At 45.6% G+C, this 13789-nt stretch overlaps 1 protein-coding gene across 3 annotated transcripts in view; it reads right to left on the bottom strand.

The window, feature by feature from the left end:
- PAPOLG (poly(A) polymerase gamma) overlaps positions 1-13789 on the bottom strand; it is a 43742-nt gene that overhangs the window by 17649 nt on the left and 12304 nt on the right. For all 3 annotated transcript variants that reach the window (XM_081854676.1, XM_081854678.1, XM_081854677.1), the window contains exons 4-9: positions 12782-12863; positions 12589-12698; positions 11231-11284; positions 8280-8391; positions 7348-7437; positions 2640-2778 (exon numbers count right to left, since the gene is read on the bottom strand). In XM_081854676.1, the coding sequence (XP_081710802.1) occupies positions 2640-2778; positions 7348-7437; positions 8280-8391; positions 11231-11284; positions 12589-12698; positions 12782-12863 (587 nt within the window). The remainder of the gene's footprint in view (positions 1-2639; positions 2779-7347; positions 7438-8279; positions 8392-11230; positions 11285-12588; positions 12699-12781; positions 12864-13789) is intronic.

Genomic DNA, 13789 nt, shown 5'->3' with positions numbered 1-13789 from the left:
AACCAAGTGAATACTGCAGTCTAGAAAGCTGCATGTCAGTTATCCATATCGGTGAAGACATGCGCTTTTGTATTCGTTGGAAGCTGTCCAGGGGTGGCTGAGGCAACCCAGTCAGATGGGCAGGGCACAATTTGCTTGTCTGTTTATTACATGCAGAAAATCTTAAGTATAAAGTGCAAATACATTTGTAAGAGTGGTATTATTCTACACCAATTAGGCCAAGAGTTATACTGTTCAAATGAAGTCTAAAGCAGTGCTTCCCAACCTTTGGTCTCTAGCTGTTTTTGGACTACAACTCCCATCATCCCTTGCTAGCAAGACCAGTGGTCAGGGATGATGGGAATTGTAGTCCAAAAAAACAGCTGGAGACCAAAGGTTAGGAAACACTGGTCTAAAGAACTGTGAGACCCTTTAATTCAAGCATTCACATTTGCCTGTTGGCTGGGGATGGGTGGGTGGGTGGGGTGGAGGGCAGGGAAGACGAAATGGTTCGTGTTGAGTACAGTGGTACCTCTGGTTGCGAACGGGATCCGTTCCAGAGGCCCGTTCGCAACCTGAAAAAGAATGCAACCCGTGTCTGTGCATGCGCGGGTTGCGATTTGCCGCTTTTGTGCGTGACGTCATTTTCCACGTCTGCACAAGTGGTGAAACCCAGAAGTAACCCTTTCTGGTACTTCCGGATCGCCGTGGGACACAACCTGAAAACGCGCAACCTGAAGCAAACGTAACATGAGGTATGACTTTACAGCCATAAGACCTGCTCCCAATTGCTCCTCAGGCCACTGTTGCGTGTTCCTTCCAAGGGAGGTACAAAGGGCCTTTTCAGTGGTGGCTCCCTGGCTGGGAAACGCTCTCTGAAGGGTGGGTGTGCCTGGTGCTATCATTATCATAAGACAAGCCTGCTGAATCAGGCCAATGGCTCATCCAGTCTAGCACCCTCGTCTCACAGTAGCCAACCAGATGCTTGTGGGAATCCTGCAAGTGGAACAGGACTGCAGTAGTACTCTGTCCCACCTGCAATTCCCAGCAACTGGTTTTCAGAAGCAGGATTCCTCAGTCAGTGGAGATGGAAAATAGCTATCACGGCAAGTGGTACCCAGTAATAGCCTTGTCCTCTGTGAATTTCTGAAATCCACTTTTAAAGCAAGCTATGTTGGTGGCTATCAAGACCTCACCTGGGAGCAAATTCCATAGTTTTAACTACCGTATTTTTCGCCCTATAGGACATACTTTTCCCCCTCCAAAAATGAAGGGGAAATGTGTGTGCGTCCTATGGGGCGAATGCAGGCTTTCGCTGAAGCCTGGAGAGCGAGAGAGGGGTCGGTGCGCACTGACCCCTCTCGCTCTCCAGGCTTCAGGAAGCTATCCACAAGCCTTGGGAGCCTGGCGGGAGTTCCCACCGGGCTCCCAAGGCTTGCGGATAGCAGCCTGTTCTGGGGGCTGGGGGGGAAATAATTTTTTTTCTTTATTCCCCCCCCAAAAACTAGGTGCGCCCTATGGGCCGGTGCGCCCTATAGGGCGAAAAATACAGTATATGTTGTGAGAAGAAGCCCTCTCTTTTATCTGTCGACATTTAGGCAACCAGGTGGACATATTCTTGTTTTCTCAGGCACCCTGTTGTAGTGTTAAAGTCTTTTAATACGGCGGCATAGGAATAGTTTATTTATAAAAACTATGTACAGACCACCATTTCATTTAAAAAATATTAATGAAGGGGTAATATTAAATATTAACAAAAACCAGAAAACCATACAGTAAAATCATTTAAAAGTTGAAAACAGACATCAATTAACCATTGTGGAAATATGTAGTTTTAATCGCCTGCAATAGGAAACTTTCTAGCAGGTGTTTAAAAGTGAAAAGCAAAATGTGCCTGCTAAATCTTTATTGGCAGTATATTCCACAATATGGGGCCGATGACGTTTAAAACTATTTCTTGCTCTTATCAAGTGAGGGTTTTTAAAATTTATCCTATTGCAAGTGACCATTGTTTTACTTCAAGACACTTTATATAGGAAGCAACAGATAAATTTTGTGGCAATAAAAAGCCACCCTTGTCCTACTGGGGCAGTGATGGCCAAACGTGGCCCTCCAACTGTTTTGGGACTACAATTCCCATCATCCCTGACCACTGGTCCTGATAGCTAGGGGTGATGGGAGTTGTAGTTCCAAAACAGCTGGAAGGCCAAGTTTGGCCATCACTGTTCTAGGGTAAGGGAAAAGCCAACTGGGAGTTAATTTTAGGGAGGCATTCACATAGCACTCTCAGGAGTACACTTTATTTATGCTGTTTGCGTGCCTGAAGACATACAAGACAATGCACAATATCAACAACTTGGAATCTGAAAGCACACTTCTAAACAAAACAGCAGGGGAGACACTCAGGGGGCATTCCTGGCCAGGAAAACATTTTGATGGCAGCAGAAAGGTGCATTTACTGAAGGCAAGTTACTTAAAAGTCTCTGGGGTGGATTCCAAGGGCATCCCATTCTGAAATGCACAATTTCATGGTTAGTTCACTTTCCAGTTGTAACTGAGAGGCAACATCTTGCCGGCCCAAGATCTGATCTGTGTTCTTCCTATGTTATAATCTAGTTCATGTACGATCTGTGAATTGTGACGGCTGGCCAGATACTTACCACCTGGAGAAAACCAGGAAGAATTTATGAACCAGTGTTGAGGCCAATGCATTTGGATACAGCTGACACGTCCTCGCCACCAACATGGCCCAAGAAACACCACCAAGAAATCCCAGCATATTTGAATAAATCCCACGCCCTAAAAGGCAGACATTTTTCACTTCAGATTTCCCGAGCGTTTCAGATAGTTTCAGGTTAGCAGAGGGCAAAACTAGTGCTTAAATACGCAGCAGAGCAACTATATAATCTCGTTTTTCCTTAACCAATTACAGGGGAGGGAAAGCCCAATTCTCACTGTGAAAACAGCACTCAGGAAGACGGGGCTTAGCTATTCACTTCTCCTGCCAAGGTCAAAACAAAGACCCCCCCCCCCAAAAAAGGGGGCTAGGAGCCTTAGAAAAAGCAATCACAGCAATGCGTATTTAATTTTAGTTCCGATTTGGATTCAAATGCATGCTTTGCTTTTGAAACAGCTCCCCCTTGTGGTGCCTATTGCCCTTCCATCAAAATTTGAGTGTGCTACATCTATGTTATGGGACGCGGGTGGTGCTGTGGGTTAAACCACTGTGGCGCTTGGACTTGCCGATCAAAAGGTTCGTGGTTCGAATCCCCGTGACGGGGTGAGCTCCCGTTGTTTGGTCCCTGCTCCTGCCAACCTAGCAGTTCGAAAGCACATCAAAGTGCAAGTAGATAAATAGGTACCGCTCCAGCGGGAAGGTAAATGGCGTTTCTGTGCACTGCTCTGGTTTCGCCAGACGTGGCTTAGTCATTCTGGCCACATGACCCAGAAAAACTGTCTGTGGACAAACACCGGCTCCTTGGCCTGTAGAGCGAGATGAGCGCCGCAACCCCAGAGTTGTCCATGATTGGACCTAATGGTCAGGCGTACCTTTAAAAGGTAAAGGGACCCCTGACCATTAGGTCCAGTCGTGACCGACTCTGGGGTTGCGGCGCTCATCTCTTACATTCTTACAAAGGAATGTGGATTATGGGCCTCTGATAACAAGGAGGCGACTGGGAACAGATACTTAAACCTACAGGATGGATTGTTTTGGCTCCACTGAAGTGAAATTTCAGCCTTCACGACATATGAAAACAGCCAAGTAAACAGTTATTGTTGTGGAGGAGGGTCAAGATATTAACGGATATGCATGAATTTCAGATATAGCTATATAATCCCTAGTGTAGTAAGATAAGACCTTTGGAGCAGGCATTTTAAAAAAAAAGTTTTTTATGAACCACCCTATGTAAAGGTAAAGGGACTCCTGACCATTAGGTCCAGTCATGACTCTGGGGTTGCAGCGCTCATCTCGCTTTATTGGCCGAGGGAGCCGGCGTACAGCTTCTGAGTCATGTAACAGCATGACAAAGCCGCTTCTGGCGAACCAGAGCAGCGCACGGAAATGGCGTTTACCTTCCCGCCGGAGCAGTTCCTATTTATCTACTTGCACTTTGACGTCCTTTCGAACTGCTAGATTGGCAGGAGCAGGGACCGAGGAACGGAAGCTCACCCCGTCGCGGGGATTTGAACCGCCGACCTTCTGATCAGCAAGTCCTAGGCTCTGTGGTTTAACCCACAGTGCCACCCGCGTCCCTAGGCATACCTTTACTTTTACGTTAAATCCCTTCTACTTCTACTTCTTCTTCTTATCATCATTATTTACTGAATTTATATACTGCCCTATACTCAAGAGGTCTCAGCAACCTGCCCAGCAATGGTCTAATGATGTACACGACAACATGCATGCAAGTCAGAGGCAAATCTGCAAGCTGACTCCACACTGCTGATCTGCACATCCCTAAAAGGGGAGCAAATGACTAGCATTTGACAGGCCAGCTTGAGAGCAGCAGTAGCAGCAGCAGCTTTGGCATGGTTCAGGATTCCCCAACAACTTGCATGAAGAGGAGGAGCGGGCAAATTAAAGGAGTTAAATGCATGCAAAGAACTCACCAAAAGCAACACGCATTTTACAACAGGGGATTTTATGGTACAGTGTACCAAAGCCATGTTCTACTGACTATGCGGTAATGATCATAATGCTGCACTCTACCAATTTTTTGGGCTTTTAAGACCTACATTGGCTCCCAGTACGTTTCTGAGCACAATTCAAAGTGTCGGTGTTGACCTTGAAAGCCCTAAACGGCCTCAGTCCAGTATACCTGAAGGAGCGACTCCACCCTCATCGTTCTGCCCGGACGCTGAGGTCCTGCGCCGAGGGCTTTCTGGCGGTTCCCTCATTGTGAGAAGTAGGGTTACAGGGAAACGGGCAGGGCCTTCTTGGTAGTGGCACCCGCCCTGTGGAACGCCCTCCCACCAGATGTCAAAGAGAAAAACAACTACCAGACTTTTAGAAGACATCTGAAGGCAGCCCTGTTTTAGAGAAGCTTTTAATGACTGATGTTTTAATGTATTTCTAATCTTTTGTTGGAAGCTGCCCAGAGTGGCTAGGGAAACCCAGCCAGGGTATAATTATTATTATTCTTATTAATTACTGATAAAGCTGAAAAGAGTGCATTTGTCACCTGGTGATAGGCAGCTGGTGACCTCAAGAGGATCCAAGCTTCAGCTCTTTCTAAGAATGCACTTACAATAGATGAACATTGTGGGCTGTCAAACCCACATACTGGCTGGGGCTCTCTTCCACTTGTGAACCTTCTTTTTCTTTTTTAAAGGCCTACAATGGCACATATAGCTTCACTTACAAGTTACTTGCTTGATATTGATGCGAGATGGTGGTCAGCCTCGCTCCCTCCAGCAATTGCTGTCACTTCACCAAAGTGAAGGATAGCACAAGAGTTTGTACTCTTGCAGTGAACCCTTTCCCTCTATGCACCCAGTGCTGGATTTACATATAAGCTAAACAAGCTATAGCTTAGGGCCCCACTCTCTTTGGGGCCCCCCAAAACACCTGGATGTACATTTCCAAAATATAAGATAATAAACAAATAAAATAAAACCTACATACAGCAACAGTGTTTTATGTTGTGTAGGCTCCTATGGTGAAAGTCTGCTAGCCCACTCCCTAAAATATCACTGGTGTGCTCATTTCTATATATAGGGTGCCTACATTCTGCATGTGCAAATGGCTTTAGATACCTATTAGGTCCATAAATTATCATATAGCATATGTTCAACACAAAAAACAGTGACAATTTGTTGTTGACAAAGGACAGCTGGACATATAAAGGGCCCCATTACCTTCAGTAGCTTAGGGCCTCATCAAACCTAAATCTGGCCCTGTATGACCATTTGCTAAATGGGCATACAGTGGTGCCCCGCAAGACGAATGCCTCGCAAGACGAAAAACCCGCTAGACGAAAGGGTTTTCCGTTTTTTGAGGCGCTTCACAAGACGAATTTCCCTATGGGCTTGCTTCGCAAGACGAAAACGTCTTGCAAGTCTTGCGAGTTTTTTCCCTTCCCCCCCTTTTTCTAAGCCGCTAAGAGCCGCTAAGCCGCTAATAGTACTAATCCGCTAACCCGCTAATAGGGATGCTTCGCAAGACGAAAAAACCGCTAGACGAAGAGACTCGCGGAACGGATTCTTTTCGTCTTGCGAGGCACCACTGTATAAGGCAGATCTAAATGGATCAGACCAAGGGCCATCAAGTTCAGCATCCGATGTCTTAAAGCGGCCCAGCCAGGTGCCGCCGAATGCTTATGAAGCTTGCAACTGGCTTCTCCCTGGTGCGTCACAGTATCTGATATTCCTAGGACTTCACTGCCTCAGTCCACAGCAGTTTCATCTAAAGGACTGTCCCATGGAACAAACTTGTTTTCACCTGCTCTGGAGGCTAGGACCCAAAACAATGGGTTCAAGTTACAAGAAAGGAGATTCCAACTAAGGAGGAACTTTTGGAAAGGTGGCAGGCTCTCCCTCCATGGAGGTTTTTAAGCAGAGATTGGATGGTCATCTGTCATGGATAATTTAGTTGAGTTTCCTGCATTGTAGCGGGTTGGACTAGATGACCCTTGGGGTCCCTTCCAACTCTACAATCCTATGACTCTATACCATTGCCAATAAACCATTCTTACAGACCAGGGGTGGGGAAACCAGTGATCCTCCAGATGTCCTTGAACTACAACGCCCATGATTTTTGACCAGTGGCCATGTGGTCTGGGGATGATGGGGACTTCAACAACAGGTGGAAGGTGAGTTTCTCACCCGTGACACAGGTGCATCCTCCGCAAATCCGCCTGATCCTTTTATAATTTGGAAATCTCCCAAGTTAGCAGGAGACCTGAAGACAGAGTTTCATGGAATCAAGATTCCTAGGCCAGATTTAGGAGCTAGAAAGGTTACCTAGAAGCCATGTTGGAGAAGAAACACCTGGCCCCTGCCTTGGTGCTTAGTTAGGAGGCCCCAGCTTTTAGGTGACATCCCCTGAACACCTGCAATTCTTCAGGCTCTGATATGACTTTGAATGAGGGGGGAAGGAAGGAAGCAAGATTCCTTCCCTGGCCACTAGATTCCAAACTGGTTTTAAGTATTCATCAGGAGCAGCTAGAACGTTTTCAGGTGTTTCTCTGCCACCATTAGACCAGCATTCAAGCTCGTCCTCGGGATTTGAGACGTAATTGCCATTCTGCAGATTTTGAAGGCAACGTGCAGAGGCGACAAGCTCACTTGGCTTAGCCTAAAGAGCCATTTCAAGGACTATTAAGTTTAGGGGCTGGTACCACAAAATTTGATGTATTAAGTACTTACGTTTTGCCCACAGTTTAATTGCTCTGAGCGTCAGCCTGAAGTTTTCCTTGTCTGGTACTAAATGAAGTATTTCATCAGTGACTCTGCAACCTGCCGGCAAACGTTAAGCCTTTGCGTTAAATCGGGCAAAGGCACCAGGGCTACGGAGAGGCAGTAAGACTGAACATAGACGGTGCAGAATAGGCTTCTAATTTTACCTGTTCAGTCCTCCCACACAACATGGCTTGAACTGATAAAGCTAAGTGGAAATACTAGACTTATCAGGCCCATGCTGCGGACAGGATTCAAAGAACCGCACAGCTACATCTGCCTGCTGGGGGCATTACAAACATATGCTGCTGTGTGACAGGCTGCTTTTGGAATTGCAACCATTCGCAGGTTCAAAGCATCACAGCTATTAAGCTTCACTGTGTCACTGAGAAAGTCTGTATATTCCATACCTACTGGGCAGTGAGACAGAAGAAGAAGAAGAAGAAGAAGAAGAAGAAGAGGAGGAGTTTGGATTTGATATCCCGCCTTTCACTCCCTTTAAGGAGTCTCAAAGCGGCTAACATTCTCCTTTCCCTTCCTCCCCCACAACAAACACTCTGTGAGGTGAGTGGGGCTGAGAGACTTCAGAGAAGTGTGACTGGCCCAAGGTCACCCAGCAGCTGCATGTAGAGGAGCAAAGACGTGAACCCGGTTCACCAGATTACAAGTCTACCGCTCTTAACCACTACACCACACTGGCTCTACACCACAGCCTGTGCATCCTTCCCTGAACTTCTTGGAGGAAATGGCAGAACAAAAAATATAGTGTGTCACATGAATCTGCTACTCATAGACAAAAATCCCCTGTCAAGTAGGGCAGATCACAGCCATTTAATACCCAGTTACTTGCGTAGCTGTGTTTAGCAGCTACCGTTAAGAAAAACTGGAAAGGTACACATTACCATTTAAGCTCCGAATACACCTTATATCCAGGCTTCCCAGATGCGAGTTGTCCCGAAGATCCAGGTTATCAGACAAGATTGGCACAGCCAGCCTCGCAAAGACGAGATCGATCTAAGAAGGCAAGGAATGAAAGTAGCCTCTCAGCAAGTGACCTCTTTAACAGCTTGCCACCAAACATCTAGAACTGCTAGAGCAGTAGAAATGCCTTCAAGCATATTCTACAGACACTGCTCCAAGTATTTTTTTTATTTTATTCATTCAGTAATGTTTTTAGGCCGCCCTCTGTTGACAAGGCAGACACAATAAAGCAGGTTGCCACAAGGGGTCAAATTTAACTGCAGAACAATCAAAAGGGACCTTCCTGGTGAGACACTCCTTGAAGTGTTTAAGCCACAGGTTGTTTAGGGCTTTATAGGTAAACAGCACACAAGCATCTTAAGATCTGGCACCAGAGTGTTGAATTGGAAACCAATGCAATTCCCCCAGGGTGAGTGTTATGTAGTCCTAATAAACTGATGGATTAACAACTGAATTGTTCCAGATGGAGCCCCATAGCCAGCGTAATGCTGGTGGGTCAACAAAAGAGGTTTAAAGACTGTTTCAAGGCAAATCTAAAAAAATGTAGTATAAACACTGACAACTGGGAAACACCGGCCTGCAAGCCCTCCAATTGGAGAACAGCCTTTACCAAAGGTGTCATGGGCTTTGAAGACCCTCAAACTCAGGACGCAAGGGAGAAACGTGCTAGGAGGAAGGCAAATCCACACCGTGATCAACTCCCGCCCGGAAACCAATGTCCCCACTGTGGAAGGATGTGTGGATCCAGAATTGGCCTCCACAGTCACTTACGGACTCATTGTTAAAACCGTGTCTATGGAAGACAATCTTACTCAGCTACGAGGGATCGCCAAAGAAGAAGACTGTGAGGTTACCAGCACACAGATTCCTGTGGTAAGGCTGGTGAAAGGCACTTAAAAAAATAGTTTTTATTAAGGTTTTTCGTGTTATAAAGCAAACAGATAAGCAGGGAAAGGTGCTTCTATCGTCTCCACTTTCAATTCATAGTCTTTTTCAGAATTTGTTTGCTTGGTAGCAGCTCTGCCAGACTACAACACTTGCCCTTTCAAGTTGGACGATATCTGATAAGGAAACAGTGGGAGAATTTGCTACTATTCAAACCTGTACAAAACGAAAATGCCATACGGAGATAAAGTAGAACAATTCTTACCTAAAACAAAATTAACAAGTCTATCTAATGGAAGGTGGGCAATAATTAAGACAGATTAAGAAATATTGGAAGGGTTGAAAGAAAACAAGGCTCCCGTCCCAGATGGGCTGACATGGATGTTTTATAAAAAAAGTTCTGATACTTTTAAATCCATTGAAAAAGACAATGAATGAAATGGTAGGAAAATATATCCTGGGGACCTGGAAAGAAGCCAATATAGTGGTGATTCTAAAGGAAGGCAAGGACCGATCATCAGTGACTGCATATCACCCAATATCCTGATTAAACACAGATTATACAATTTTCATTGGAATATTGACATAAAGTCTGAACAGCATTATATGCAAAACCAACAGTCCAGATCAGACAAGGCAATGAAAATGGGCAATGAAAATGAGACAGTGTTTGTAAAATTATAGATATTATGAATTATGCGGTAAATAATAAACATGGATTAATACTTTTGTTTCTTTATGTGGAGAAGGCCTTTGACAATGTGCAGTGGCCTTCTCTATTTCAGTTAATGAAATTCCATAATTTTGGAGATAAATGTATGAATTGGTTTCCAGCTTTCTATACTGACCCCAAAGCGAGGGTTTTAGTGACTGTTACATCATCAGTAACATTTAGCCCATCTACTGAGCCATCAATGCACTGTAAATCCAAGGTTTCTATTTGGGGGAAAGCCTCATATTTTTTTTTTACTGCGATCAATATATTTTTGCCTCTATTAGCACCGTCTCTGCCCTTATTCTAGATATCTTTAAAATGAAATCAATTAATTTAGCCATAGCTGCACACTCCCATATTTAATCTCTCCATTCCGTTTTTAATGATCAGTCTTTTGTATTAGGTATAATTTAATGATTAAAGTGCTTTGTTCCATCTCCAAGTCTTTACATTCCATCCCCCCATCCTCCAGGTTCCCCGCCCCCAACCTTCTAAAGGCAGTCTCATGCTTCCAGTGAGCATGCTTAGTCCTCGTTGGACCAGTGTAAGTCAGTGTCCCATCTACATTAAATTAGTTACTGTATTTTTCACTCTATAGGACGCACCCGACCATAGGACGCACCTTGTTTTAGAGGGGGAGAACAAGAAAAAAAAATTCTCCCCCTCTCTGCTCAGTGCCCCTTCAGCGAAGCAGCAGGAGAAACGGAGCCCCTTCCATTTCTCCTCCCGCTTCACTGAAGGGGCACTGCGCAACTCTCCTTCTCTGCTGAAGCCAGGAGAGTCTTGCTCTCCCGGCTTCAGCAAAAGGAACCCAAAGCCTTTGGAGTGCAGCATGAGTTCCTGCTGTGCTCCAAAGGCTTCAGGCGGCTATCCCTGAAGCCTGGAGAGCGAGAGGGGTTGGTGCGCACCAACCCCTCTTGCTCTCCAGGCTTCAGCGAAAGCAACGCGTAGCCTCCGGAGCGCGGAGGGAGCGCTCCCTCTGCGCTTTGGAGGCTTCGTGTTGCTTTCGCTGAAGCCAAGGAGCCTGCATTTGCTCCACAGGATACACAAACATTTCCCCTTAATTTTTGGAGGGGGAAAAGTGCATCCTATAGAGCGAAAAATACGGTAACTTGCCATCTATCCTCCCATCAGTTGCAATCCATTTAACCAACTAAAGCACTCATGAAATGCAATCACATAGGTTCATGGATCATCTAGTTTTGCCCCCCAAACCACCATAAATACTCATTTCTATGAAGGAAAGAGGAAGCAATGATTATTATTATTTACCTCAATACCATCAAATTCAAACTTGATGACTGGTACATATGCATCTTCTACTGCCTGTAGGAAGGAGAGATTAAGAGAGCTTTTACGTAATCTAAGTGACCACATTTGGAATGAGATACATTAACAGTATGACATAGAGATGGACCAATGTTCCAATTCCCTACAAGGCGGCCTCATACCACCCAATAATCATGTCAAGCACAACGCTGAAGGAATGGGTTTCCCAAATCTAAAACCTGACTATGCAGTCAGTCTAAAAACGGGCCCTTCTCCATTAGCTAAAATCCATTAACTTGAGCACTTGAGCCAATGTATAACAAGAACCCAGCTGTATAAACAAAGCCCTCTCCTTTATTAGTACGTGACGCTTAATGAATGGCCTTGTCAGTTCCGAAGTGGAGACGGGACGGCAGAGCTGGGGCTTATCTTATCTTGTAGGATGTAAATATCCTGACACACTGACACACAGACTCTGCAAGACAGAGTCTGTCAGTCCCCACGGCCGGAGATAGAGATGGCGTCAAGGGAAACTCCTATAGCTGGGTGACCCTCTTAACCCCAAGATAACAATACAGACAATAATAATAATAATAATAATTTATTATTTATACCACGCCCATCTGGCTGGGCCTCCCCAGTCACTCTGGGCGGCTTCCAAAAGAATATTAAAATATTATGATACATCAAACATTAAAAGCATCCCTAAACAGGGCTGCCTTCAGATGTCTTCTAAAAGTCTGGTAGTTGTTGTTCTCTTTGACATCTGGTGGGAGGGCATTCCACAGGGAGGGCGCCACTACCGAGAAGGCCCTCTGCCTGGTTCCCTGTAACTTGGCTTCTCGCAGTGAGGGAACCGCCAGAAGCCCCTTGGTGCTGGACCTCAGTGTCCGGGTAGAACGATGGGGGTGAAGACGCTCCTTCAGGTATACTGGACCGAGGCCGTTTAGGAACAGGAACAGGAACATCTGTTTATGGTCATGGATGTCAACTTACGTACAGAAACATCTGTGTATGTTCGTGGATGTCAACTTACGTGTATGAACATACGAGGCTGGATTCCTGGGGAAGGGGGGAGAAGGTTCCTGGAGGATATATATACTGTGTGAAATTTCTCTTTCTGCGGACTTGCTGTGAACTGACCACGCAAGTGCTTTCTGCTATCCAGAGAGCAGAATAAACTCTTTCTCTGAACCAAACCTTGGTGTCATTTGACTTCCTTCCTCCCGTCCGGGAGCAACGCAGACCCCACCAATCGGTAAAGTCTAAAAAGACTACAACGCTTTTCAATGGAGTCAGCATGCACACGAGTAAATATTACACACACCGGCTCGTCCAAGCAAGACAATAGACTTACTTACTCTTAAGTTCCTGATGCCATCTTTGAGCTTTAGCTTCTCAAAAAACAACTGGAAGAAATCGGACCTTTCCACATGTCTAGGGGCAACACAGAGAGCATCTATATCAGCACCTGCAAGAAGAAAAGGCCCTCAAATTAGCAGCTTTCAGTAGCTTAACTACTTCCCAGGTTGAGGCGTCTTACGAGAATCATACCTTTTGTGTGGACTCCAAGCCGATAGGAACCAAACGTAAAAATCTTGCCACCACAACGTGATGAGACTGAAGATGGGAGGTTCTGCAGGAAAATTGGAAACATTAACACCTTGAAAATCTAAGCTACTGGGTTCCAGAGGCGTAGGAAGGTCAGGTGGTACCCCGTGAGGAAAATTTCTTGTCAAAACCCCCTCCCCGCATTGTTTTCTTTTTTTTTTTTTGCCTGCAAAAATAGTTTTACGTTATTTCATATTTTCTTACAAAGGAATGTGGATTATGGGCCTCTGATAACAAGGAGGCGACTGTGAACAGATACTTAAACCTACAGGATGGATTGTTTTGGCTCCACTGAATTGAAATTTCAGCCTTCACGACATATGAAAACAGCCAAGTAAACAGTTATTTTTGTGGAGGAGGGTCAAGATATTAACAGATATGCATGAAATTTCAGATATAGCTATATAATCCCTAGTGTAGTAGGATAAGACCTTTGGAGCAGGCATTAAAAAAAAAAAAAGTTTTTTATGAACCACCCTATGTAAAGGTAAAGGGACTCCTAACCATTAGGTCCAGTCATGACTGACTCTGGGGTTGTGGCGCTCATCTCGCTTTATTGGCCGAGGGAGCAGGCGTGCAGCTTCCGAGTCATGTAACAGCATGACTAAGCCGCTTCTGGTGAACCAGAGCAGCGCACGGAAACGCCGTTTACCTTCCTGCCGGAGCGGTTCCTATTTATCTACTTGCACTTTGACGTCCTTTCAAACTGCTAGATTGGCAGGAGCAGGGACCGAGGAACGGGAGCTCACCCCGTCACAGGGATTTGAACCACCAACCGCAAGTCCTAGGCTCTGTGATTTAACCCACAGCACCACCCGCATAATTGTTCCTTGATAATTTGTCACCACCCTCCATGATGGCACCTGGGGCAGGTCGCCCCCGCCCCCCTTCCTACGCCCCTGCTGGGTTCCCCCCGAGAAGACTGCTGCCGCATCAAGTGTGCTTGCTTCT

The sequence above is a fragment of the Podarcis erhardii genome (assembly GCF_964252035.2).
Source record: "Podarcis erhardii genome assembly, chromosome: 3".
Taxonomy (NCBI): Eukaryota; Metazoa; Chordata; class Lepidosauria; order Squamata; family Lacertidae; genus Podarcis; species Podarcis erhardii.
The sequence above is the reverse complement of the archived record's forward strand: the minus strand, read 5'-3'. Positions and strand labels throughout refer to the sequence as shown.